Source organism: Pseudorasbora parva, chromosome 2, assembly GCF_024679245.1.
Source record: "Pseudorasbora parva isolate DD20220531a chromosome 2, ASM2467924v1, whole genome shotgun sequence".
Lineage (NCBI taxonomy): Eukaryota > Metazoa > Chordata > Actinopteri > Cypriniformes > Gobionidae > Pseudorasbora > Pseudorasbora parva.
The window spans coordinates 26,020,054-26,046,889 of NC_090173.1; the positions used below are offsets into that span (position 1 = coordinate 26,020,054).

Below are 26,836 nucleotides of genomic sequence, written 5' to 3' on the forward strand. Positions count from 1 at the left end.
AAATTAACAGCAAGTATGCATTAAATTGCTCATAAAATGACTTTGTTTTTTAAAGAAAGAATCCTGAATTTTTTTTTTTGAGGGTCATACATTGTTTTTTTTAAACTGTATTTTTGATTAAATAAATTCTGCCTTCGGGACATCTTTTAAAAACATAATCTTGCCCACACAATAGTGTACAGATGTATACTACTGAAAAGTGCAGCAGATGGTTATGATGTGCAGAATAAGGTGTTTTAAGCATGTGTTATGAGGAACTGGAGATATCGGTGAAAGTACACTGATAGAAATGAGGAAGAAGTAACCCAGATATTACACCTTTGATGTTACAGTGGAGATGGTGTAAAAGCAAAACACTTACTTTGATCATTCTCTGCATCTATATTTTGGCATTTTAGAGAACAACGATCAGTAGAATTTCATTAGAGTCTTTGCACAGTAACATAGTTCCCAGTTATACATGCTAGGCTCTAAAACATTCTAATACCGTTAACAATTCCTTTCGTTTGACAAACCCGTCTGCCTTGGTATACAAATAGATTTTTTTTATTCCACTGATATTGATAAATTGACATTAAAATTTCGTCTCGTACAATACCAGCAAGGCAATGTAAATAAGCTATGATATGAGGAAAAAAAAATCAAACTAACAAAAACATCAATAACAACGTCTTACAGTTTCATAATATGCACATGGAATGCCCCATTAACCTTAATGGAACAAAACCAATGGAATGATTAAAATCCAAAGCAAAAATGGTCCATTTAATTGTGCTTGGGCTCCTCACATCTATTCTACAATGCTGTTCTGCTTCTTGTTCTCTAAGTAACTAAATAGTTTCTTTTTTCCCTTTATAAAGAACAAAGTACATCACTATTTCCATGTCATTTTTAAAAGCAGGAGCAACAGAACAAAATCACGCTCATATATTCTAATTCATTTCGTAAAGGGCTAGAGGAATGTGAAGGAGCTTGAGTGAATATGCAAGTAGCAAAAGGCTCTGCCCCTTATATTCGTTTCAACACATGATGCAAATGGTCAGACATATGGAATGATGAATGGAATGACCAGAAGTCTTATATTCAAGCATTGTTACAGACCCACAGCCAATGAGATGTGAAACTGTACTATACATAATTACAGACTGCAAACAAGATATGAAACAATTAAAAATATATATATATATATATCTAAAAAAAAACTTAACTGAAGTTCGGACCAGATTTTTCACATATTGTCATAGCAACAGATAAGATAAATGTATTGAGATATCTCCGAAGTGCTTTATGGCAGACCCTAAATATTTTAAAGGCCTGTGTGGTCATGTATTTTGTGGGTTTGTGTATGCGAGTCTTATTAAGACTTAAGTGCCACTTGTGACAGCACCTCTCTAGGACTGAGGAAACACTTATTAAAAAGACACAGACAGAAAGCAAAAGCAATAGACAGGGGGGTGCATACAGAGAGAAAGATATGGGTGAAAGGAGTAAATGATTCACTATTTATGTGAGTATGTGTATGCGCTGTTGGTGTGTATGATTACATACTGAACTATGTTTATTTTGGATCATAACTGGGTCATAGCGGCTGACCCCTGATAGGACAGTTAGTGCAGGAATAGAAGAGGAAAAACATGAGCTCTTGAATGTGAGATGGCACTCGGCTAATCATCTGCGTCTCCGCCGCAACCCCTCTCTTTTCTTTTCTTTTTTTCTCGTGTTCAGATGGCCTCTACGTAGTTAGCCGGCAGCATCCCCTGCTGTCCGGTACGCTCCACTCTCCCGTACATCCATCCCTCGTCGATCTGCTGAACGTCCACAATCAGGTCGCCGTCCATGAACGACACCTCGTCCTCATCAGCTGCGGTGTAGTCGTACACCGCTCGGTAGCGCTTCTGCAACACACGCAAAGAGGACGGTAAGGACTTGAAAAGAAGGAGTGTGTGGGACAGTGTGTATTAAGAGTTTATTACCCCAGAGCTGGGAGGAGGGGCAGCAGCAGCCTGACGCACAGGCTCAGGCTCATAGTGATAGTTCTGGGATGCTGCCGGGGGCTGATATGCTACAAGACAAAAATGTTCATATTTTATAGCTCACTGGAAATTCAGACTGTAATGATTATCCAGACAGCAATCAAAAAATTGTGTACCTGGAGTTGTGATTTGTTGAGGTGTTTGTGGGTGCTGAGGTGGGCCTTCCCCTCCCATTCGGCTCTTCTCAAAGTCCTCATGGTATTTAATCTAAAACACACGCACACGCACGCGCGCGCACACACACACACACACACACATACATTGTCAAAACTGAAAGAAAGAACAGTAACTATGAATGTTGTATGATGTCTTATGTTCATCATCTTAGTCTGCGTGGGTATTTTATCCCTTGCAAACAAACATTTAGTAATGTCCCTAAGGGTGTTGTGAATTCTGAAAAATATGTCACCAAAGTAACATTATTTAGCCAAATTAGTCTGAATATCAAGAATTATTTGTCATAAAAAGCAGATGTCTTGGAAGCAGCCGGGTTGAACATTATAAACATATGCATCATATTACATTGATGTCCAACAAAAATGTCATGGGGTTATATTATAGTTGTATACTTTCCAGCTACTATTGCAAAAAAAAAAAAAATTTGTTGTAAAGAAAAAATATATATACATAACATTTTTTTTTTCTGATACAGAAAAATGTTAATATTGGCAGGGCAAGAAAAAAATTAAATATGGTCTTTATCAGGCCAGCAGAAGAAAAAAATCTATATCTTTGAACCCTGATAATGGGGCCAATACACAATTATCTGTGGCGATAAAAAGAAAAGAAAATAGTAGCATCAGAGCAAGGGGCTTAACTGTAATAGGACTGCACTATTTTGGAAAAATATATAATAGTGATTATTGTGGTTTAAATCGCAATTGCGATTTAGGGCTGTGCAATATATTGAAATTATCGAACTATCGCAAAGGTATATATCGCAATATGCATATCGCAACAACACGCAATATCTGAATGATTTTTATAGCCAACTTCAACATTGTGAAAAGTGTATGTTTTAGGTCGACACATAAAGCAGAGTAGACTGGTACACCACTGTTACTTATGGGACTTGCCTGACAGTCTAGGGTATTTTCTTAATAATAAAGTATATTATGCTTATATCTCCTAAATGCACATTTTGTTATTGGAACACACCCGATTATTCATAACTTTAAGGCTAACATAATCATACTAAAATCTAAAGAACTTAAATTTTGACCTTTAAGTCTCTGAGATCCTGACACTTTGCACTTCTGGAGACTCCAGGAAGGTTGCAGTTCTGGAAAATGGTGGCGCTGGAGACTAAAGGGTTCCTGATGGTTTCACACTTAATTCTTAATTTTTTTGCAGTGAATGTGTATTTTCTTTGCCATCTATTTTTTCTGACCCTGCTGACCCAATGAGCATTTCACTGGCCGATGGTCATGCTTTAACTGCAATGTCTAGTATTGCATTAGTATTGTATCCTTCTCATGGCATTCGCTAATTTAAAGAGTTCAATCTTTTTTTGGCTGATTTTATCTGTAAAAGAAAACGTGCCTAATAATTCGGCACACCTGAATACAAGGTGTTTTTTATTTTATTTCCAGCCTTCATGGACAATTATATATATATATATATATATATACTTAAAAATATTAAATACAAAATTTATAGTAGTTATTAAGATTAATTAATATTTATTCGTACCTAATTATTCTGCTCGCAATGCATAGTATACTTTATATACACAATATAAAAAGTATACTATACTATATATATATATATATATATATACACACACACACTCTCTCTCTCTCTCTCTCTCTCTCTCTCTCTCTCTCTCTCTCTCTCTCTCTCTCTCTCTCTCTCTCTCTCTCTCTCTCTCTCTCTCTCTCTCTCTCTCTCTCTCTCTCTCTCTCTCTCTCTCTCTCTCTCTCTCTCTCTCTCTCTCTCTCTCTCTCTCTCTCTCTCTCTCTCTTTATATGGGGAGGTTTCACCAAGTCAAATTTAATACTTTTTAAGAAGTTAAGGCATATATATATCTGTGATGCAACATTAACGATATTAACGAGGATGCAACATTAACCATATTATTATGTTAGATGCACAAGAGTCACACATGGCAATAAAACTGACAAAATGCATTTTTTTTTGTCAAAATGCACTGACAAAAAAGGCTGGTTCAGTGGTGTGCTATCTATCTTTAATAACAGGATCTTTAAGATCGCTTGGGGTGGGAAATATGACAAGTAAACCACAGCAATAATTGCTTAATATAAGTAAAAAAATTAAGTAATTATGTATTCAGTCAGTAATAAAATATATACTTATAAACAAATGACAATAGGACAAATAAATACAACATAAAGATGCATATCTACAAAGAGGAACACTCCACCGTTTTTAGAAATAGGGTTTATTCAACTTCTTTAGACATTTAGATATTTGAGCAAATCCATTTGTCTCAGTTCATGCAGTTTTAGTTTGGCAGGGTCGCCGCTAGCTTAGCTTAAAATGCATTTCCCCACATATCTAAATGTAGCAAAGTAGCAAAGTTGAATAAGCCCTATTTCTAAAAACGCTGGAGTGTTCCTTTAAGTGTAAGTGCTGTTTCCCCGTTTGTGCTGTTAAGCTATATTAGTTTGCTTTCACTTTGAGAACTTACTAATGCGCAGATCCAGTACTTACTGACACGTCCCAAACTTTTAAACTCAAATCAGGATATAGACATATGCATAATGTGTGTATTTGATCGTTCAAGAGTAACGTTAGGCTAATGAGCCTAGAAATAACACATTCAATACACTCGCACGAGCGCTGACAGGCAGCAAACACACACAGCCTGACATCGGAGTTTACATCACTGATATTAACTCTATTTAGTGCAATCGGGTATATTATACTTTTATTTGGTCATTAAGCAAGATGGTGAGAAAGATTCGCCTTTGCGTTCACGATCGTGGAACTGCAAGAACCGTCAGACTCAGCTGAAGAATAAAATCCGTTTTATGCGTCTGTGGGGTACGATCCGAAAGAGGCTCGTGCCAATAACACGAAAGCTGATTGGCTGCAATATAAGTGGCATGCTTGTCTAATTTGTAGTTGTAATAGAGCGAACAATAGTTGGTCTAGCGAAAGAAAGAACTACAAACACCACGGAACTAACACACACACACGCGTGCTGCGGGAGGCGAGAGCATTTCAATGAGGTAACGTTAGCGATTAGCCTAGAAATCTAGACGCACCCTAGCGGCAGCAAATTTAATTTGCCCGCAAGTGTGGTCTAGCAACTCTCAATTCCTATCTGAGCTGTATTCCTCAGAATCTGGACGGCCCAATCATATCGTGTATAGAGTCGGCGGGCGGGGCCATAATGACGCCGGCCGAGTTGCGGTTGCGTGCTTCTAGTAAACACAGAAACTGGCGAACGGCGGCGGTCTTTCGAATCAGCTCTGCCCGCGCCTCCGGAAGACTTGGAGTTAAGCTTTCCTCTGAGAAAAGAACAAAGAACGGCACTGAAGTCATTCTTAAAAAGGGAAGATGTGTTCGGAGTTTAGCCGACCGGATATGGCGAATGTTTAATCAGTCAGCGAGCTCCCCTTCACCTTCGTTGCTCTGGTTGGTGTAGCGCTATCCTATCGCGTGCAAAGGGAGTTTGAAAGACAACCGTTTATCCCGCCCCTCGGACTGAGCCCTGTCAATGGTGAGTTTCCAGACCAAACATCTTGATGTGGGTCTGGCTTGTCAGGCTAGTTAGCGATACATGGACGTAGGAAAATTAAGACCTGTTTAACATTATTTAAGACCTAGAACGCAATGCTTCCACGAATTTAAGACTTTTTAAGGCCTTATATTTTGATTTTGAAATTTAATACTTTTTAAGACTCCGCGGGGACCCTGGAGAGAGAGAGAGAGAGAGAGAGAGAGAGAGAGAGAGAGAGAGAGAGAGAGAGAGAGAGAGAGAGAGAGAGAGAGAGAGAGAGAGAGAGAGAGAGAGAATAAATAGAGTGTAACAAACCACACAGTTTGAGGATGTGTTTGTAAAATGTGCAGCAGTGTGGTTGTCTTCATTGTTGCTCTATGATTGCTATTAGTACATGGTCAATGAAGTCATCCTAAACTTCTGTTCAAAAGTCAGTAAGATTTTGTTTTGTCTTCATATTCTGAAAGGATACATTATATTGATTGATGAAAAGTGATATTTTTATTCAAAAGAGATCACTTTTCATAAATCAATATAATGTATCCTTTCTAAATATGAAGTATTCTTTTCATAAAAACAAAAACAAAATCTTACTGACCCTAAACTTTTAAACAAAAGTTTATGATGACTTCATTGACCATGTACTAAAACCAATCATAGAGCAACAATGAAGACAACCACACTGCTGCACATTTTACAGACATCCTCAAACTGAGTGGTTTTCTTCTGCCGCAGTGGGCATTTTGGCTATGTGGTTAGAATAGCCAAATAGAAAATTGAAGTGAGGAAGAATAAAAATAGAATGCATGAGCAATACTGATGCAGTGGTATTTTATAACTAAACTACTCAGAGCATTCCTTAATTTTGTAAAGTGGTGGTTTTAATTGAATTAAACTTCATTCTGAGCCAAGGTAACAAATTATTAGTAATTCCTGCACCATCCACAGGGTGTCTCCTGAGCAGATGATGGAGTGCCGTTTTGCTCACTTTCATACTGACAGGAAATTACATTGCAAAAAGGAAGTTCGGTGACATCAATGTTGCCAGGCAACTAGCACAGATACTTCAATAAACAGGTGTGGTGTAAAAGAGGAAGGGTGGGACTAAATAAGTGCTCCATCAAGGTCAAATAATTATGACTCCTTGTTCACAATTCAGATTAAGATGATAGATAAACTGTGTGTTTATTGGAGAGATGAAGAGAAAGGTTGGGAGTCACAAAACAAAAAGCTAAAGTAAATATGAGGCATAATTAGAAAGAAAAAAAGGAGAGGAATACACGGGCGAGAAAGAAAATGAACAGAAAAAAAACAATAATATATTGTTTTGACGGGGGATTTTGAATTTGACGTTTAAGATTTGGACCTACGTTGCTGATTTGGTCTTGCGTTTTCTTGATTCTCTGCAACTCTGGCGTGTCGGCCACAACGCTGAAGCCCCTTCCTTTGTTCTTCTCAAATTCCTCCTTGTAGAGCACCTGCAACACAAGCACACACAAAAGTTAATAGCAAACATCCAAGTAATCATTGTTCATTTTGACTGAAACAGGTTCACAGCTCTAGTTCCCTCTCTTATATTAGCATAAATGCAGATTAGTTAATGGATAATCATAAAAACAACATTTGGCATTTCCCACAATGCACATGTAAGAAAGAGCCTCAAACTTGAAGTCATTTTTATTTTCAACAAAAAACAAGTAAAGGCAGGTGCATAACATTTAGAAAAAGTTTATCGTAATCCTTAGGTGGTCAAAATCTAAATTTAATGAGTGGTTTTATTTTCTATTCATTTTATTTGAGGTTAATCATTTTTATGAATCTGTTTGGGTCTAAATACAGTTTAAACCCCTGATTTTTGTGGTCGTGCAATAAAAATAAACAAACAACCATACAACAAAACGTAACAGGGCTGCAAACGAAGCCTCAGTAAATTAGTTTGAGAACAAATTTTGTTCTGTAGCTACTGATAAACTTCTGTTATGAATATATTTGCTTGTTTCTTTTTTGTCACAATAATAGAGATAACAAGGATTAATGGTTTATCTTTACTAATGCAGTCAATACAACGTCTGTAAAATCTGAGAAAGTGGAATGAGATGTCATGATGATTGTTACTTGTATAATAGTTTATCTGATCTAATAGTTCTTACTAAAAACAAAATAAAAACATGGGATTTGTTTTAAAAAGCAACACCTTACACAAGAGCAGTGTTGGGTGCAGGTGGAGCTCTGGGAGAGGGCTATGACTTGACTTATGCATTATTTGAGTTCTTTAGGAGTGCACTGACCATTGCCACAAAAACATACAGACACCAGAAATCATCAGAAGAGAACGGAGAGTGATATGAGAAACCAAACATTGACAGCCTACCTGGCTCTGCATCTTGCTTTGCTGTTTCAGGCGCAGGTTCTCCGGAGTGTCAGCAACACTTGTGAATGACGTCTTCGGATAGTGTCTGAAATACACACAGAGCCATTTTAGTTAAATTCAGAATTTGAAATCCAATGAGGATTTGCAAATGATCATTGCTCCTAGTTGAATGACAAATCAAAAGTATTTTTAATTTTTATACTTCTTGCCTGTTATTGTTTAGATGTAATATTATTCAAGTCATATTTAATGTATAAACTACTTATTCTAAATCTATTACCGGTACCTATAAACACTACTCAAATTGGACACTATTTATACCGTGATGCTGATAAAGAAAAAAAGATCCTAAATTAGTGGTTGTGAAGGGAAATGTCCACATTGACTTATCCCTGATCTGTATAGAGATAGTGAGACTGTACAAGTGTAATTTGTGCCTTGTGTAAACAAAGCAGCTTATTTGCCCTATTTTCACAGACCAATGTAATAAAATTAGCATGACAGCGACAACCCTAACCACATTCATCCAACACAACACATAATTAGAGTGCCAGAAATAACTGAACTTTACAACAGAGTACACAAAATACAATTACAGCATTACTGATATATTTGGTAATATAGTAGTAAACAGAACTATTACACTAATTATTTAAAGGTGGGATAAGTGATATCTGGTAACCGTTGTTGTTATTTCAAATCACCAAAACAAACACGCCCCTACCCCCAAAAAGGGTCTCGGCCCACTATTGATAACTCCGCCCCACACATACGTAACCCAGGCAACGACTATGGCAGAATCTGTGTGTTACTAATCCAGGTTGAATATTCAATGAAAAAGTCACCCCTTCCATCACAAAAACACAAACCGTTCTCATGAACAACTCGATAGAACACGAGCACGACAGTCCAGCTAATGACATATTACAGTTATGACAAGATTAGAGTTATATCGATCACAAAAACACAAACAGTTCTCATGAACAACTCGATAAAGTTACCGTGCGTTCACACCGCCGCCGGCGAGAGCGTCAAAATTCGCTCTTGCCGCCCTGACAACGACGCTGTAGAAAGCTCCGTGGACGTGCTGCCGCTCTGACGTAGATCGAATGTTTTTTCTTTTTTTAAACTGTATTTAAAGAGGCCGCAAATCAAACAAGCATGTTGATGGATATACTGACCACAAGTAGGGTATAAATTAACTTCATGAAATCGTTTAAATGTGAAAGTAAGAATTAATTGCACACCCGCTGAACAACGAGCGTTCTAGCGCCTATAAAATAGTGTTGCGCGACTTCTTAACAAATTACACATCACTATGAATGATCTTGTCATAAATGATAGGGAAACCCGCACAGCAATGATCAACCTCTCCTACAAATTGCTTGGGAACTAATGTGGTCGGAACCAAAGTTTACAGGCCTGCGTTCTCTGGATTTCTCTCAAGCGGAGCACTTCTACATTCTGACTGGTTGCCGCCTGTTGCCGCCGAACCGCGTCATAGCTCATTACCATAAAGTTGAGCTGATTTCAACTCTCCTCGACGCCCAAATCGTCCAAGACGCGCCGCGCCGCTCTCGCCGGAGCTCGCCGCCCGGCTCCCATTGAAAATGAATGACTTCCGGCCAGCTTGACGCTCTCGCCGCCGGCGGTGTGAACGCACAGTTAGTAGGCTATTCAAGTTCGATAGTCCAGCTAACAACGTATTACAATTATGACCGGATGGGTAATATAGATGTAAAGAGGAAACAAACATACCGGTATATTAGAAGTATAGTATCTTCCCTGTCGGACACATTTTGTGAGCTGACGCTTGAAACCTTGAAACACTGAGGGGTTTTAGATGCTCCATACGGGGTGGAAATAAAAGGGTCTTTATCATCGTTGAAGTGAGCCACAATACAATCGCAAATGGACAAACAACTGAACATGACACATAAGCATATTCAAGCAAAGGCCAGCATATATTAGTTCTTTCTTGGCTAATGTCCGTCCTCGTGTTTTGAATAATGACGTGCACTGGGCCTCTCTTCTCACCATAGACACGCCCCTTACCTGCTGATTGGCTACAAGTTTGTTATTCCACTCGGCCCGAGTCCTTTTTCTAAAACGGTTTTGAAATAAGACTTACCCCACCTTTAACCATATAACAACATATAATGTGCCATGACAGGACTTAATAGGACTGATTCAGTAAAATGAATCATACTTCACAACACAAAAACTGAGCCAATCAAAAACGTAGTCTGCTCTTGGTTACCACAGGACACCCTGTCTGCTTAGTAAACCTCCATATAGACACAGACGCTGTGTTGCTGCAGGCAACCAACACATAATACAGAACATGCTCTGTAAGTCAGTGTAAATAAATATACACAGATCTTGTCCTCATAAAGCTACACCAAAAACATGACCAAAAAATCATGTAGTGCCCTACAAACTACATTCAAACATACCATTTAATAATGTATTCATCATTCAATTAAAAACCAATACAGAGCTCAACACCAAGGATAGGCTTCAATCTTATTTTAGTATTACCGGTAGTTATATAGTATTTTTATACTACTATATATTTAAAACAAGATTTTTTAATCATATGGGTTTGTTATGTAAGTTTTTTTAAAGATTTTTTTCAAAGTATATTTCTATTTAGCTTTCAGTTATTTTTTATTTCATTTTTAGTTTTGGTCATTTAAGAAGTCAAACTGATTTTATTTCAGTGAGTTGCCATGGCAAAATTTCTAGTTTCAATTTAAATTATATTTTAATTATTTAAAATATTTTTAAATAATTATTTATATAGTATTCATTTCAATTAAAGGGGTGAATTGAGAAATCAACTTTCCCTCGAACTTTTGATATATAAAAGTGAATCGTGATATAAGAATATCCTGTAAGTTCCAGAGCTGGAAACTTCCTTGTTAGTCAAAGAAAAGCTTTTATTCACACCAGGCCCAAAAAACAATCAATTTCAGAATATGCCAACCTTTGACATCATCATATGTTGAAACGCCGCCGCAACAGAAGAAGATCAACATCTGAAGTAGCCCTGCCCATCAATTAGTGGAGCTGAAGTAACGGATCGCGTTTCCGAGCAATAAACATGGAGAAGATGGAAAGATAATGTGCTGTATCTGGTTGTGGAAGAACACAGTTGCTGCATAAACTTCCTTTGGATTCTAATATTAGACATTAGTGGTTTAACTTAATTTTTAAAGCTACACTGTGTGATATTTTTCCCCCATCTAGCAGTGAAAAGGTTTATGAGAATCGAGTGAATAATAGTTTCTGTTCCTCTCCATTCTGATTTCGTTTTAACTCATACGGTGGCCGATTTAGTCCAAGATTAACATGGCGATCCCCCTCTTCACATTCGACACGGTGCCATCGAGTGTTAAAACGCGAAAGTCGAAGCTTGAATTAACGGGTATGTTCCTCTTTGGCTAATGCACTTTCAAGATGGAGGGGCAACATGGCGACCAGCATTCGAACCCCTCATCCGTATGTATTTTCAATGGCATATTATAAACTTACGAGAATGCTTTATTACTTGAAAGAAGTAAATATACATTAATGAGCACATATATCTTTGAAAGAACTAAGTGTTTTTAGCTAAGAATAAACTAAAAAAGTTACATAGTGTAGCTTTAATGAAGTTGCAGCCAGGGCTGGGTATTGTTCAAAATCTTTCGATCTGGTGCGAATTTCGATACCTCAGTTTCGATACCGGTTCCTAATGATATTTTCAATGCTATATGCAACCGACTAGCTACTAAGTGGTAGTCAACGTTATGGGGATGCATTCCCCGATATATTTCCCCAAGCATGATTGTCCCGCCTCCCTTCTTCCTCGCTCGCCTGCACTCACACTTGACGTACCGGGCTGCACACTTGCGTCATTCATGATGTAACTTTTTGTTTTGAAGAAGAACAGAAGAAAAGCGCATTCACTAATAGACTGGCTAATATCATTTATGACGTGCAGCGATTTTCACTTGACTGCACTGCACGCATCAAAAGATTATTACGGAGGCATCTGACTTCTATGGAGGAATAAAGCCTACAGATTTAGTCGCAAACTACAATTCATGTTAATCAATAAGGTGATAACCAGGACCATTATAAACCTAAATACCCGATTTAATCGAAAAGTGTATCCAAGTAGTAATAATTTGCCGTTTACTATCGTAATGATGACAATAGCACACAGCCGTTCAGTGTTCTGACGCAGTTAGCGCTCACACTGCATGCAAACCGCGCTCTGGTCCAAACGAACTGCACTCTGGCCCAACCGAACTGTGTCTGTTCCACCTAAACGGGCCAGGGCTGGCCAAACGGACTGCGCCAGGTAGGGATGCGCGATATACCGGTACTGGAAAAATACCGGTATATATTTTATTTAAAACGGTACGATATCATGATTTGGGACATTTCGGTATATGCTGCTTTTCCGAAGTTCACCGCTAGATGGCAGCGCGCTACCCAAACTGACCCGAAACAACCGGCAAATGTGACCACAACATAGACGGACAAAATGGATAAAGCAGTTGAATCTCACTCAAGATGCCCAAAACGAATGAATAAAGAGAGGAGTAGAAGTGACATTTGTAATGACTTTGCTTATAAAACTGATGAAGAACCATCAAACCTAGCCAAGAAGCATCTGTCACTATCCTGACTTTAGGACTTCTGAAGAGATCGACAGGTCAGTGATCATTCAAACCATCTCATTTAGACATTTTTGTTTTTTTAACACTGATCAACGCACACACACAGCCTAACATAAGATCAAATATCACAATCTCCAGCGTTCGTTTCAACCAATGACATTTAAGTTAGATCTCATTATATTTGCACGCATACTATTGCACTGTTTACATTCGCGTTAGACACCGCCGACTGTGTTTATGTGAATACTCACTAAAGACGGACATTTGTACATAATTCTGTGCATTTGACTGTTTAAGGAAACTTAATGTGTAATGTGCGAGCGTGACTAAGTGACAGGCGTGTGTGTGTGTGTGTGTGTCGTATGAGCTCATGTCTCCTGTAACTGTTATTACGAAATGCTATAAAATCTCTTGCGTGTTCAAATGATTTCCGTTATCCGTCCCGAGACGAGCGTGAAATGTTGAATCGGATTATGCAGATTGCTTTAGTGTAGTGCGATGTCTTTTGAAACCAGAAGCAATTTGCTAATTTTGAGAGATTTTTGCTGAAATTATTTCTCACAAGAAAGTTTTCAAATGACTGATTTGATGTGATAAGCTTCGCTGATTAATTTACTAATAAACATTTGTGGTAATTTCCCACTTTATAAACTCAAAACTTGCATAATTGTTCTCATTCGCGTGCAATATACCCGCGCTAATATCAGACCTTGTGGTATCGATTTAATATCGGTACTTCGGTATTAGATTGTGGTACCGTACCGAAGCCAAAATTGTGGTATCGAGCCATCCCTAGCGCCAGGACACGGAACTGAGCGCTAGTGTTGTAGTTAAGAACCCCTAAACCGAGACCAAGACAAGACCAAGACTTTGCAGGGCCGAGACCGAGTCAAGACCAAGACCAGTGCAAGTCCCCACACTTATGATAAAATGTGGAATATGCATATGATTGACACTTCTCTTGTATGTGTGCGTGTGTAAGTGTACCATGAGAGAAGTTTTGATCAAAAAATCAAAAGGCATTGCAGCTTTGTGGGAATTAATCTTTTTCTTCTATAAGCAAATAACACTTAACTTTTCGTCAATGGGAGGCACTGAAGACGACGTGTCCATATTGTTTATGGTCTATGGTGGACATAAACACCAAACTGACACTAACAAGAGGGCGTGTTTGTTTTGTGAAAAGCGCTCGCGCACATTTTAAAAACTCAAAGTTCCCTAAAAATGCTAATCCCGATGAGGTATTAATCTCAGACACAGTCCATTATGTCTTAAATGAATGTGAATAACAGGAGGTGGAATATGTATCATACAGATATGTATTGCTGCTCAAGCAAATTATTTTATATATGTACATATTTTTCATTTACAATTTGAAAATGTTATTGTGCAGCTTTATTGTGCAACAGCAAGGAAAAGAAACTCTGTACCTCCATTTTACTTTGATTAACTACAATTTGATTTAACAAATATCTCACATGTGCAGGGTTTTTCCTTGGTCAAAAATGGTCTTTGGTGGTGGCTGACAGACCTGGTTTCACGCGTGCGCGCACACTCACACACACTATCCACGTGATCTACGAGCGAATGAAACAGTAATTTTTTGCTTATCTTATGTTGATATCTCATATAATCTCTTTTCTTGATGTTTCTTTTGTTCCAACAGGTTGAATTGTTTTGATATATACCGGTAATCATATCAATATTAGAAATAGCATTAACAGTTAACAAATAGCCAAATTTTCTGCCATATACAATTTAATAAAATGATCAGCTATCTAACAAACAACTTTGTTCTGTTTTCACCTCACTCCAGTCCAAACTGAATGATTTTACTATTTTACTACACATTCAACATACATAAGCAGAAAAACTGTGGATAGTTAAAACTAATAATTCTATTTCTTACTCTCCACTCTTGCTAAATTGGGTAAGCACACTTGTGTTCTCATTTGTGTTCTGAGTAAATTATTAAACTGATTCGTTCAGTTCAGTGTTGAACAGATCAGTTCTTATTACCGTCGTTAAAATGATTCGGTTCAAATAAATCATTTGTTAGTGAATCGGACATTAGCAGACCCGTTGTGTGTGAATCCCAGCTGTTAGAACATCGCGGAAGGTTTGTCACACAGAAAACACTTCAAAACTGGATAGAATTTGTTTCCTGTTTATTTAAAGTATGATTTATGTCAGCTGTTTAGCTGGTCAGAGAAGATCAATGTTTTTTGAGAGCAATTCACACCGAGCGGTAATTCAAAACAATTGTCCGAATGTGCAAAATTCAAAATGGATTCGGTCTTCTGAACTTTTGATTTAGATTAATATGTGAAATATAAGAGAGAGCAAAGAAGGTGCTTATTTTTAAGACAGGGAGAGTGCGCGCGGGGTGGAGTTCTCTGCTCTTTATATGCCCTCAGCTGTGGTCTTGACCGGTCTTGAGACAAAATCAAAAAAAGAGTCATCTTCACCCGAGACCGGTCAATACCGAGACCAGACCTTTAAAAAGTGGTCTCGAGACCAAGACCGATCTCGCGTACTACAACACTCCCGAGCGCTCACACTTGTCAAATGAACCGGGCTCTGAGGCTCGGGCACAGTTCAAAGCGCCTAGTGTGAGTACACTGCGGCTATTGGTCGCCTCTTATCACATATGTTGCACTTTGCAGACTCGGCATCCACTTTAATAAAGTGTAGCCACACTTTAGAGCTCTTTGGCATTGTAAAACGACGCTGTAGAACACGTGAGAAAAAACAACTACACTTGTTTTGTGTCTATGACTGCGAGGATCTTCAGAAATCCTCCCCGTCACGTGGTGGTGGACAACCAATCATCGGTGCTTTAGGTCCTTACATGCAAGTATCAATAATTCTGAATAATTCTAAAAAGATCAATAATTTTTCGATACTCATGGTATACGTTCGATACCATTAAAGTATCGTCGTTCGGTGTCCAGCCCTAGTTGCAGTTCACGTGCGTAATACATTGCACGATTGTTTGCTTCATTTCAATGCAGAATCATTTGTAAATAAAACACAGGTCGAGCTGGATTTTCAGAAATATTGAGGTTAAAACACAATGCTGTGCCTTCTTTATTGGATCCGACAGGAATGGTGCAACACACTTATGTGAGTAAAATATGTTTTTTTATATGTAATAGTATTGCATTGTTACAGATAGTTTTGATTATGTGTATATGTCTTAGAATGCTATCAAAGGCTGGAGAATCCTTTTTTTTTTTTTTTTGGAGTTGTTGGTTCACTGCGTTTCAGGATCACACTCAAACAAATATGGGCCAGGGGTCGCAAAGCCCAACATCCCGGGGCTATGTGTTTTCCAGATGGGCTATCAAAATGTAAGCCCATCAGTTGGCCATTGAATCTAAAAGAGTGAAATAACATTACTGCTTGATGTGCATTGTTCACTCTCGACTTGATATTTGAAGGGCGTGTGCACTTATATCCACCGATTGGGCAGGCCAGGTAATAAACAAATAACATTCCAATCAATCGTGGGTGGATCAGAGATAAATCATTGTGTTTAAGATGTTTTGCGATCCCTGTGAGAAAATCATTCCAGTTCCTGCTTTTAAAACTATCCCTCACGCAGAAGCTCATTAAATATACAAATCTTATCCAATCCTAGCTGTGGGCGTTTACTTCCAAGTCTACAGTGCGTCTTGCCCATCAAAAGAGAGCATTTCTTGAAAGAGCCTCAAAACCAGGCTAGAAAATAGCCTATTACTTATTAATTATGTTTTTGAATGTAAAACCCATGCAAATGTCATAAGTTGATCTCAGAATCAATCAATCAATTAACTTTATATAGCGCTTTTACAATGACGATTGTGTCAAAGCAGCTTCACAGAGTTAAACAGGACAATAGTGCAACAAAATTTGATTTGGCTGTACAGTCGTTCTGGAGAAAACAGCGATGTTATCATCTTATTTCGATTTATCATATAGCGACAATGTTGGCAGATCAGCATTATAGTTTATAGAATTAAATAATACCTAATAATTAATTTTATTTGTATATTTAGTTGAATAACTTATATCATAATTTTAGTGACTTCAGACAACAGTATAATAAAAAAGCCAGTTCATGACCCCTTTAACAAAAATGCTTTTAATAATTTTAGTTAACAATAACAGTACTTATGGGCTTATGTAATTAACACTGCTTTTGTAATTTCTGTTTATAATTTAATTTATCACCATAAAGCTATCTAGCTGGCTAACATGATGCTATGCTTAGTTAAATTACAGCTCTGTCATTTCTAGCAATTACTGTATAACAACCTAATTAATAAAAGTATAATACAGATTTAACTGTTGCCAAATTTGAGCGTTATTGACAATTTTACTGCTGCCACATTTTATTCAACAAGTTGAGCCTGACTGACACATAATTCACATTTTTGCAGTGGGCGCAATGAACTAAAAAAAACTTTCCAGGAAAATACTAACCTGAATTTCTAACCCAGCATGGATCAGAAGTAAAAATATGTATTGCTATGTCCTGAGATATATCAGCTAATTATTACCATTTTCAAGCAAAAATATCAATCAGTATATTGGCATGCAGTCTTTCCAAAAGGTTAGTTTACACTCAAATCACACAGACACACAGGGAGGAAAACAAACATGCACAGGTAAATGGCACTCAAGCACCCAGGCTGATTTATATGCTTATATCAGTTAACAGACAATCCCAACAATATCCAAACAGATGCGTTTTACTTCTGGTGGACCTGTCATTAGACCATCACTCTGAGAAGTAAACAGGCCTTTATCTGTTGGACACAAAACAAAATTACTCTCCCATGCTCACTTACTCAGATTATCTTCGAAATAAGGACTGAGAGTAAACAGTGGAAGAAGCAGATCTAGACAGAGGAACAGACATAAATAATTGCTAAATAAAGACTAAAATCCCCTGGTTTACTCTGAAAATGAGTGTGTGAGTGTGAGAAATAAGAACCGGGAGACACATCAGCACTCACAAAAGGGATGTATTTGCATATTTTCTATGCCTGCTGGTCATTATGACTTCATACATTTATTCTGGCAATGTCAAAGCAGCGTGCTTAGCCAAGTGTTAACGAATGGGCAACTTCCTAAACACAGAACGCTATAGCTGAGGTATCTGACTCACAAGACTAGTCTATTAGTGATCAGAAGTGGATTCCAGAGAAGTGAACTCATTTGTGTATGTGTATGTATATGTATGGGTCATTGTTATAAAATTATAGGAATTTCCCTCCAATGTCCTTCCACAAATGACTGAACAATCAGTTACTGTGTGTGCAGACGTGACCTTTCCAAAATCAAAAGACAAAAAGAGTCTGACTTTCTATCTTCAAGTACAATGTACAATTTGCACTTCCTTTGAGAAGCTCTTTTTCCATCATTGCTTCAAACATAATTTAAGCCAAGGCAGTTATTGGACACTGTTAGACACCAGCCAAATAGCTATTCAGACATTGTTTTAGAAACCATGAATTAGACGTGGCCCATTTAAATATCAAACATCAGCTTTTCAATACATGAAGTCCTGCATTATATTTGTTTTTGTTGAATATCTTTAATTCACTAAAATAGGATTGTGAATGGCATTTTTCAGATTTTAAAGTTGTGACTGAATTTGCTTCTGTATTATGACGTATTTTCAAGTGAAATGGCTTATTAAAAAAGGCCAAAATATACAGGGAGACAGATTTTATCTAGGGCTGCACGATTAATCGTATTTAATCGTGATAACGATATCTGCTTCTGTCGATTGATTTCAAATAATCGTCACGATATTGGCCCGCTCCTTATTTATCCTTAAAACGTGTTTTTTTTGGGGGGGTTTGCATTGATAACGAGCCTCTACTAGCAGTCATGCTTGTGGTTGCAAGATGCAAAGAGCTTAAATCCCCCGAATAGAGCTTCTCTCCTTAAAAGGATATACTTTCTTCCCGGTGTTCTACTTAATTTGTGCAATCTGGTAACCCTGCGCACGCACTCCCTCTAAACGCGGAAGGAGTGCAGATGATCTGAAAACAAACATGCTGGAGTTTAGCGATCTCCACAACGAAATCTTGCTTCAGTGAAAGTGTCATAGCCAGTCTTTGTTTCTTCACAAGACACTTGTGCTATTTTTGTGACCAAATCTGCCATGATCAAACCTTCAGCGATGGATTTCAACGTACGGATCTCCAGCTTACTGTTCGCAGAATAAACGCACCTTTGCAGTCGATGTGACAATTCAATCGGGAAAAGGAATCTAATTTAGAATTATTGTAAAGAATATTACGAGTTTCGCTGTTTTATCTTTTGAAGTTCCTAAAAGCTTTAGAAGTTTTCATAATGTGAACAGTTGAAAATGATATCGCCACTGGTAAGTTCTAAAACACAACATGAAAATGTGAAAATAAAACTTAGCGTGGCTTAATTAACGAAGACAGTGTTATTAACTAACCACAGGTAGGAAACAACATAATAAAGCATACTATGTACAGAAAAGCAGATGAGCCCTGAATAGGAACGCAACGCGTTTAACTGGCATTTTCCTCCCATAAAGAAAAGTGCCACATTTTATTTTATGTCACCATACTTGATCGTTCAACTATTCGTGTAACTGTATTTAAATAGGGAAAACATGGAGGTGTTTGGTCGCTTCTAACTTGATCTCAGTTTGGTACCATAGTGAATGAACTGGGCTTAGTGGGCTAAACTAAATGCTATCAGATCATCACCGCGCATCAGAGAGATTAAGAGCACACACTCAGACGAGAGAGGGATGTGTCAACTCGTCTTAGTTAAGGGAATAACATAGTTTAATATGAAAAAGCGCTGAAGTATCCCTTTAAATGAAGTCGGTGTGCCACCTACAGGCCTTTTGGGTGAAGTGTAGGTTGGTAAACAACGTTACCCTTTTTGACAAAATAATCGTGATTATGATTTTGAGCAAAATAATCATGATTATCATTTTTACCATTATAATGCAGCCCTAATTTTATCAGGTCAAATATTGTTAAATTATTTATTGCTAACTTTAATAATAATAATAATCAGACACAGAAAGCTCACAGAGAGCAGCGATACTTACGCATTACAGTATGGTCTCTTCTCAAAGCCTTTGTAGTTCTTCATGTTTAGAGTCATCTTACAGACTTCACAGCTAAAGCATCCTTTATGCCAGTACTGAAAGAGAGAGAGACAGATAGATTAAAGCTTTAAATGTTTGTATTAGGAGGTGTATGCAAAAGAAACTTGTCTGCAACGGAGTTAAGAGAGATAAAGACAAATAAAAAGAGCAAATGAGATGTCCTTCAAATCCCTTAGTGTTGCTAATTCAGTCGCTATGGACATTACAAAGTCTATGCGGTTCACTCTCAGGATTAAATAGAAAAAAAAAACAATGGGGTGCTTGTTCTTGGAAAGCACTTGGAAAGAAATACAGGCCCAGGCACCACATGTGTTGCATTGGGAGTAAAAACTTTAGTTTTTTCCTGTGTAAATGCATTAAGTCAGGCATGTCTTAAGTGAAGATATTTTATATGAAACCCTCAGAGCACAATGGTTGCCAAGTGGTTACTAAGCAATTTACATCACCATTTTCCCAGATTCTTGCAACATTAGGGAAAAACAAGAAGATCCACAACAAATGCTGGGAAACACACTGACGCTACTGAGATATTGATCTCCAATGGCTATATACCAAAGTATGTAGCTGTAATGCATGCTAGTCTTTGATTAGCAGCTTCCTTAGTTAATGTTAACAATGGGAGTATTTCAGTGAGAAGAGACCACACACACACATACACACACACAGAAAATGGACTGGGGCGACTGACCTGACCCACTACCCTACATTCCATCTATACAGCCAGTCATGCATGCTAACTGCAATGCGTACAGTTTAGATGTTGGTATGTTTGTCTTTCTATATCAAAAACTTTCTTGCCAGTCGGCTGGAATGTCATAGTTTGATCACATGAGTGTGTGTGTGTGTGTGTGTGTGTGTGTGTGTGTGTGTGTAACAAAGCCATGCATCTACTTCACTACCAAAGAGAGGAAGCTGCCAGCAAACACTTGATTTTCCGTTCATAACCAAAAATATGGCAAATGCTTTTTATAGAATAATTAATACAAGTAATAAAATAAAGCATAATGGAAATTTGAAAAAAGTATCTGAAATTGACAGTGATCATTTATAGCACATTGTAAACATGTCTGCAATAATCTCCACTTTATACTATTTTGTCAGACAGAAGAATCTTTGCAATAACATAAAAAACATCTGCTTTAAAACCATTACTAACCCGTTTATAAAACACACTAAACCGTCACAATTAGATATTCAAAGGTAAGTGAGGTTTTTACTTGTTTATAAATGTATAATGTCTCTAACCAAGGTTGTATTAATTTATTCAAAAATACAGTACAAACTAAATATTCTTATAATTTAAAATAACCGTTTTCTGGCAAAGTTGAATTGTCAGCATCCTTACGCCAGTCTTTAGTGTCACATTAATTAAATATTTCTTATCATCACCAATGTTGAAAACAGCTGTTTAATATTTTTGTGGACATTTTTTAGGATTCTTTAATTAATATAAAGTTCAAACAACAAATATAAATCTTCTGTAACATTGTAAATCAATTTGATACATCCTTCCTGAATAAAAGTATGAATTTCCTTTAAATAAAAAATCTTAAGGACTCCAAACTTAGAGACTTATTTTATGGTGTTTTCCTTTTTGAAGCTTGACCGTAGTCATCTGCCTATGTATGAAAAAGAGCTGTCTGGACATTCTGTTTAACTTTTTAGTGTGCCAAAAAAAGAAGAAAAATCATGTGGTCTGAAAAACACGAGGGCGAGTAAATGTTAATTTTTGCAACCACCTCTCGAACTCGAGCACTGAAGCAGAATGACAAGCAATGGTTGGCCCCTCTTCAAGCTGACGGAAGCATCAGCATGCCTCAAATAATAATGACAGTGTGAAGAAACTTGTGTGAGGCCTTTCCTTCAGGCAATGAATGGTAACTTGTGTACGTGTGTGGGTCAGTCAGTGCTATTTTCTGACAACATTTGTGGGAGGTGTGCCATCAAACGCCTCCAGTTTTACTCTTACGTAAACTGTATGCCTTATTCACGCACTTTACGTCTGTGTAGTCATCCCGACTCATTTCTCAAACTGTTTCGTTCAAGGCCACGGAGGCTGTCGGCAATCGATTATTTTGCTTTTAACGTCCATTACACGCGTTCTCACTCCGCCCTAGTTTCTCTCCCTCGCAAATACTTGCGCTGCATGAAAAAAAGGAGACCGACCCCACCCTCTGGAGCATCCAAAGCAATTCAAAAACTCAAGATTTCACCACACACAAAACCAAAGCGATAAGGATATGAGTTAAGAGGGGGGTGGGGTCAGTATATATAAAGCGTTTCACAAGCAACGTGTCGAACAGCAACACTTCCTCTGTCCGGTTGGTAAACACACAGATGTGCACATAATGTAAATGTAAGGTTCGACTGATATCGCAGAAAACGTTAGGCTGATATTTAGGAAATGCGTTTAAAAAAAAACTCACACGGTTTTAATAACTAGCAGGCCTCGTAAATGCACACAGTTGCACACTGCGATCCTGGCTGGATAACACACAAAAAAAAACGAGATACAACCCAAACCGCGTGTAAAAAAACAGGTTTTTTATTAATAGATTGAAAACGGCATCTTATTCACGCCAAGAAACGTTTAAGCATTTGACATGACTTTGGCTATTTTGGGTTTTTCGGGTCCGTCCATGTCGCCCACAGGACAGACTGACACGTCATAAACAAACCTCCTCCTCCTCGCGACCGAGGCCACGGACGTTCTGGTGCCGTTTGTTTGAAAAATAACGACTTCCGCGGAACATTTTTTGCTGATATACACACTGATAAATAAATAACATATAATCGACAACTTGTAGCATGCTATGAAGTTATCACACAATCAAGGCTTTGCATTACTAGCCCCTTTGCTTGGACGTTTCCGCTCTGCTCACAATCTCGATAGCCACAACATCGGAAATGGTCTCTTTTTAGCCACATTATTAAATCTGTATTAAACACATCTAGATCCAAATATACCCCATTTTCGAGGCCAGAGGTGGAAGCTATGCTAGCGTATGCTAAGTTTCGCCTAGCCTTACCTTGTCGAGACAATTCACTTTTTCCGTGGGATACACCACTCGGTTACATCTGCCACACAAGGGGTTCATTTTGGAGGAATAGTAGCGAAGGAATGAGATGAAGAATCTACCGGAGAGCACTAGTTTGTATATAACACGCGAGGTGTGGATCACTAGCCGTTGATGAGTCCAGTTCGCACCGCTGGCTGTCAGCGAACGAATCAGACACGGAAGGCGCGCTCACGGCACTGCCGCTGTGTATTGCTGCGCGCTCCCGTGCAGAGATAAGCAAGGGCATTAAGCGGAAGACTTTTACTCTCAAATATTTATTCCTTATCATTTGAAATGGGGAAATTCCCGCAAAGGAGTTAAATGGCTTAAAGCCTTATAGTGTTTGTCTTATTTGTTTTAAACCATATTATGAAACGGATCTTAATACAGATACACATATAATATTGGGTGTGTACCTGCCCTCATGCTGCCTGTTCAAACTATGGCGCTTTCGAAGATTAAACACTTATAAGTGTTTTTAAATAATGCGCATTCAGAATTTTCAAACTTACAATAGTAAAATAAAATATTAGTAGGCCTACACAACTAAAACAGCTACAGTGTCTTTGCTGTGTTCTTGTAAATTAGGTCTCATACAAGCTATTCACGTTAAATCCAAACATTGAAACAGACGCTTGTTTCAGTTTCGAATCGGATGCAACAAAATACTTTAGCGTGAGCTTCATATTGTCTGTGTCGTCCTTTGTTTGAGCGACACCTGGTGGCTAAATATGCAATAGTTCAGTAAAGTAGGCCTAGAAGATATCCATCAGATAAACATCAGTCTGTTTTGTTTTTGTGTTTCACTCAAAAAAAAAAAAAAAAGAGACTATTGCAGATGTCAAAGCACTTGTCTGTAAAGCTAATTCGTTGGTAAGTGATATTATAATTTCAATTTCACAATATTTTGTGTTGGCTTAACAAGTGAACACAATAAATCCACACTATATACTTTGAGACGGTCTCTCAATGACCTGTGAAAACATCACCTGTAGCATTTGCTTTCGTGGGGGGGTATAGCTCAGTGGTAGAGCATTTGACTGCAGATCAAGAGGTCCCCGGTTCAAATCCGGGTGCCCCCTGTTTTAATTTTATTTTTTATTATTATTATTTTTTTTAACTTCAGACCACTTAAACATGAGAAGGCATCTTTAGTAATTGTTTTTCAAGTAACACTTGGAGATGACAGTTATCTGAAACCTGCCATGAATATCTACCAATAACACAAAGACAGAGCCTGGTTATCAAACACAGATTCATGACTACAGAAAGCTGCCTCCCCCCTCTCTCTCCTAGAATTGAGGTAAAAACACAAAAAAACATCTATTGCTTGTTTAGGCCAACAAGTAGGTCTAAAAGATGACAACGGAAATATGTGAATTGCACAGGAATAAACCAGGGAGCAACTGCTTTGCAAAAAGAAGTCAAACACACTCAAACCCACTAAACCCTAACGTGTCAGGTATCAGTAATGAAGCACAAATTAATCTGATTAAAGTCTCTTGAAATCAAAATGTCTTATTGTATTTGAATTGGAAGCCGTGTAATTACATACGTCGCCACCAGGTGTCGCCACAAATAGATGACACTGACTGCCAGGGCATGAAAAGGTGTTTAAATCTTCTAAATCAAGTAAAATTACTTAAAGCAAAATCTTAATGCCAAAGGCAACTATAATCATTTATAATGTAATTCGCAAACAGCAAAATTGTGGCCAGTGAAAATGCTGAGTGGCTAGTAACTTTGAAAAACCACTAGCCACAGGAGCTGGAAAGCAAAAATGTTAATGTCAAGCCCTGCTGACTGCATTGTTATAGTTATGATAATACTTCAGTCACAAGGATATTTCTTTTTTAAGAACAAGTCAGTAAACTTGATAATGTAAAGTTAATGCTGGAATACATTACACAACTTTTAATATCTAAAAATATTTTAAAACTGGCTACTTACACGGTTACAAAAACGGACCATGCATACATAAATTATACACCAAATCAGTGGACCTCAACTTTTTTTTTATTTTGAACTAGAAATGTAGGCCTAATATGCCTATATGTGTTGTAAAATAACGAAATATTAAACAATAGCTTAATTTATGTCGTTTTAACTTATTTTAATGCTTGTTTTGTCTAATACATTTTTTTAGGAACAAATAACATTTCGTCATGATCCCGGAGGAACCCGTTTGGATACATCGCAGGCTTTTCGGTAGTGTTCTTGTGGAATGTAATCACAGAGCAGTGTGATTACATTCCACAAGAACACTACCGTAAAGGCTGCGATACACTGCATAACTTATTTTTGATCCAGTTTCTTGTCTAAATACATCACAGCTCAACCTAGAAAAGACAGGTTTTTTGTCAGAAAAAAAAAACAGCTGCAAAATCATTTCTTAATCTCCCTGTTTGTACTATTTTGAAACCTTGTCTGAAACATTGCATTACCTGCACTTGTGTTTATTGCCTCTGATGAATCGCTTGTTGTATTCTTCATTTGTAAATCACTTTGGATAAAAGTGTGTTAACACTTTGTGTTAACGCAGTGACATATCCTGAGTATGGGTTACCATACTTGGCCTTCACATGTCACTTTTCTTTTTAAATGTAATATGTATTCATTCACTTGCTCACATTTTAGTTAGCACCATTTTAGTATATCCTGAGTCTTTGACAAGATGTGTTACTTGTTTGGTAATGTTCACAGGAGCTCATTCCGATAAAGTGCAATTAGACAGGCAATCATGATATCTAACAGTATATCCTAAGCCTGTAGATATTCAGATGGAAACAGAACAACAAATTGCAACACAAATACCCTCAGAGGTAAAGTGTTCTTCATTTTTTTGCTCAACCCTTTTTAATACGGATTTCCTCACTCTAGCAGGCCATAAAGGCTCAATTCGAGCAATGCAACAGGCCAGATATGGAAATACTCTTTCCTAAAATGGAGTGACAGTGCTGAATTAAAAGACCTTTGTGTATGAAATCCCATATTAATCTTCTTGAATGGCAAAACAAATACTCACCGTGTCACACCGTTTAAATATATAAGGGTGTAGAAGGATCATTGGATGACTTCCCTGTGAAAAAAACACCTGTGACTGTTCTTTGTGTGAGGGGGTATAGCTCAGTGGTAGAGCATTTGACTGCAGATCAAGAGGTCCCCGGTTCAAATCCGGGTGCCCCCTTCTTATTACCATTCATTATAATCAGACCACATGGTTAAATGACAAGAAACACATGAAAACGCATATAACTAACTTGGCAATAACATAGGTCAAGGAACTGAGGCTTTCCATGAAACTTCACGGTCATAAATCTCACCTACCAGTAGGGCCTGGTTACCAAACACACACCCTAACTGACTACTAAGCAATTATTTTATTATTTTGGACTCACTTGATGACTCAACAGGAGGAGAAAGCATGGACAGACTATCATCAAATATTCTCAGTCAATAAAGCCGGGTTGTCATCAAATGTAAGAACTCCCATTGATTCCATTTGATCCCAGTGGTTCTTTACCCAAGTGCCGGGGTCAACAAAAAACTGCCAAAGGGGCCTAATGACTTCAAATTATTTAAAATAATACAAAACAAGACAAAAATAAATATATATATATTTTTTTTTAGTTATGCCAAGCTCTGAAGTATTGAAGTCAAAAAGGTTGAGATCCATTGCCATAGACAGAACACATTTTTAACACCTTGTGGCATGCAAATGTGCATGAATGTATCGATCAGTTTTTATAAAGTAGCCTATATATTTTTGTTGCCACACACATCTGCACATCAAGTATAATTTACTGAGGCCAATAGGTTGAAGTACCGTTTTTTATCTTTGAAGTGGCAGTGGATTTCA

General features: G+C 37.7%; 1 protein-coding gene and 2 non-coding genes across 3 annotated transcripts; 2 read left to right on the forward strand and 1 right to left on the reverse strand.

The window, feature by feature from the left end:
* Positions 1–361: 361 nt before the first annotated feature.
* On the reverse strand, positions 362–23,180 carry lasp1 (LIM and SH3 protein 1). Its single transcript, XM_067413689.1, has 7 exons — positions 22,948–23,180; positions 19,859–19,953; positions 8,093–8,177; positions 7,092–7,199; positions 2,150–2,240; positions 1,974–2,062; positions 362–1,895 (listed from the first exon to the last, which is right to left on the reverse strand). The coding sequence occupies exons 1-7, from the start codon at positions 23,014–23,016 to the stop codon at positions 1,722–1,724; spliced, it is 711 nt and encodes a 236-aa protein (XP_067269790.1). The 5' UTR covers positions 23,017–23,180; the 3' UTR covers positions 362–1,721.
* An 807-nt stretch (positions 23,181–23,987) lies between these two features.
* Positions 23,988–24,059, forward strand: trnac-gca (transfer RNA cysteine (anticodon GCA)). Its single transcript has one exon. It is a non-coding gene; the product is annotated as a tRNA-Cys (tRNA).
* Positions 24,060–26,092: 2,033 nt separating this feature from the next.
* On the forward strand, positions 26,093–26,164 carry trnac-gca (transfer RNA cysteine (anticodon GCA)). The gene has a single exon. It is a non-coding gene; the product is annotated as a tRNA-Cys (tRNA).
* The last annotated feature ends 672 nt before the right edge of the window (positions 26,165–26,836 follow it).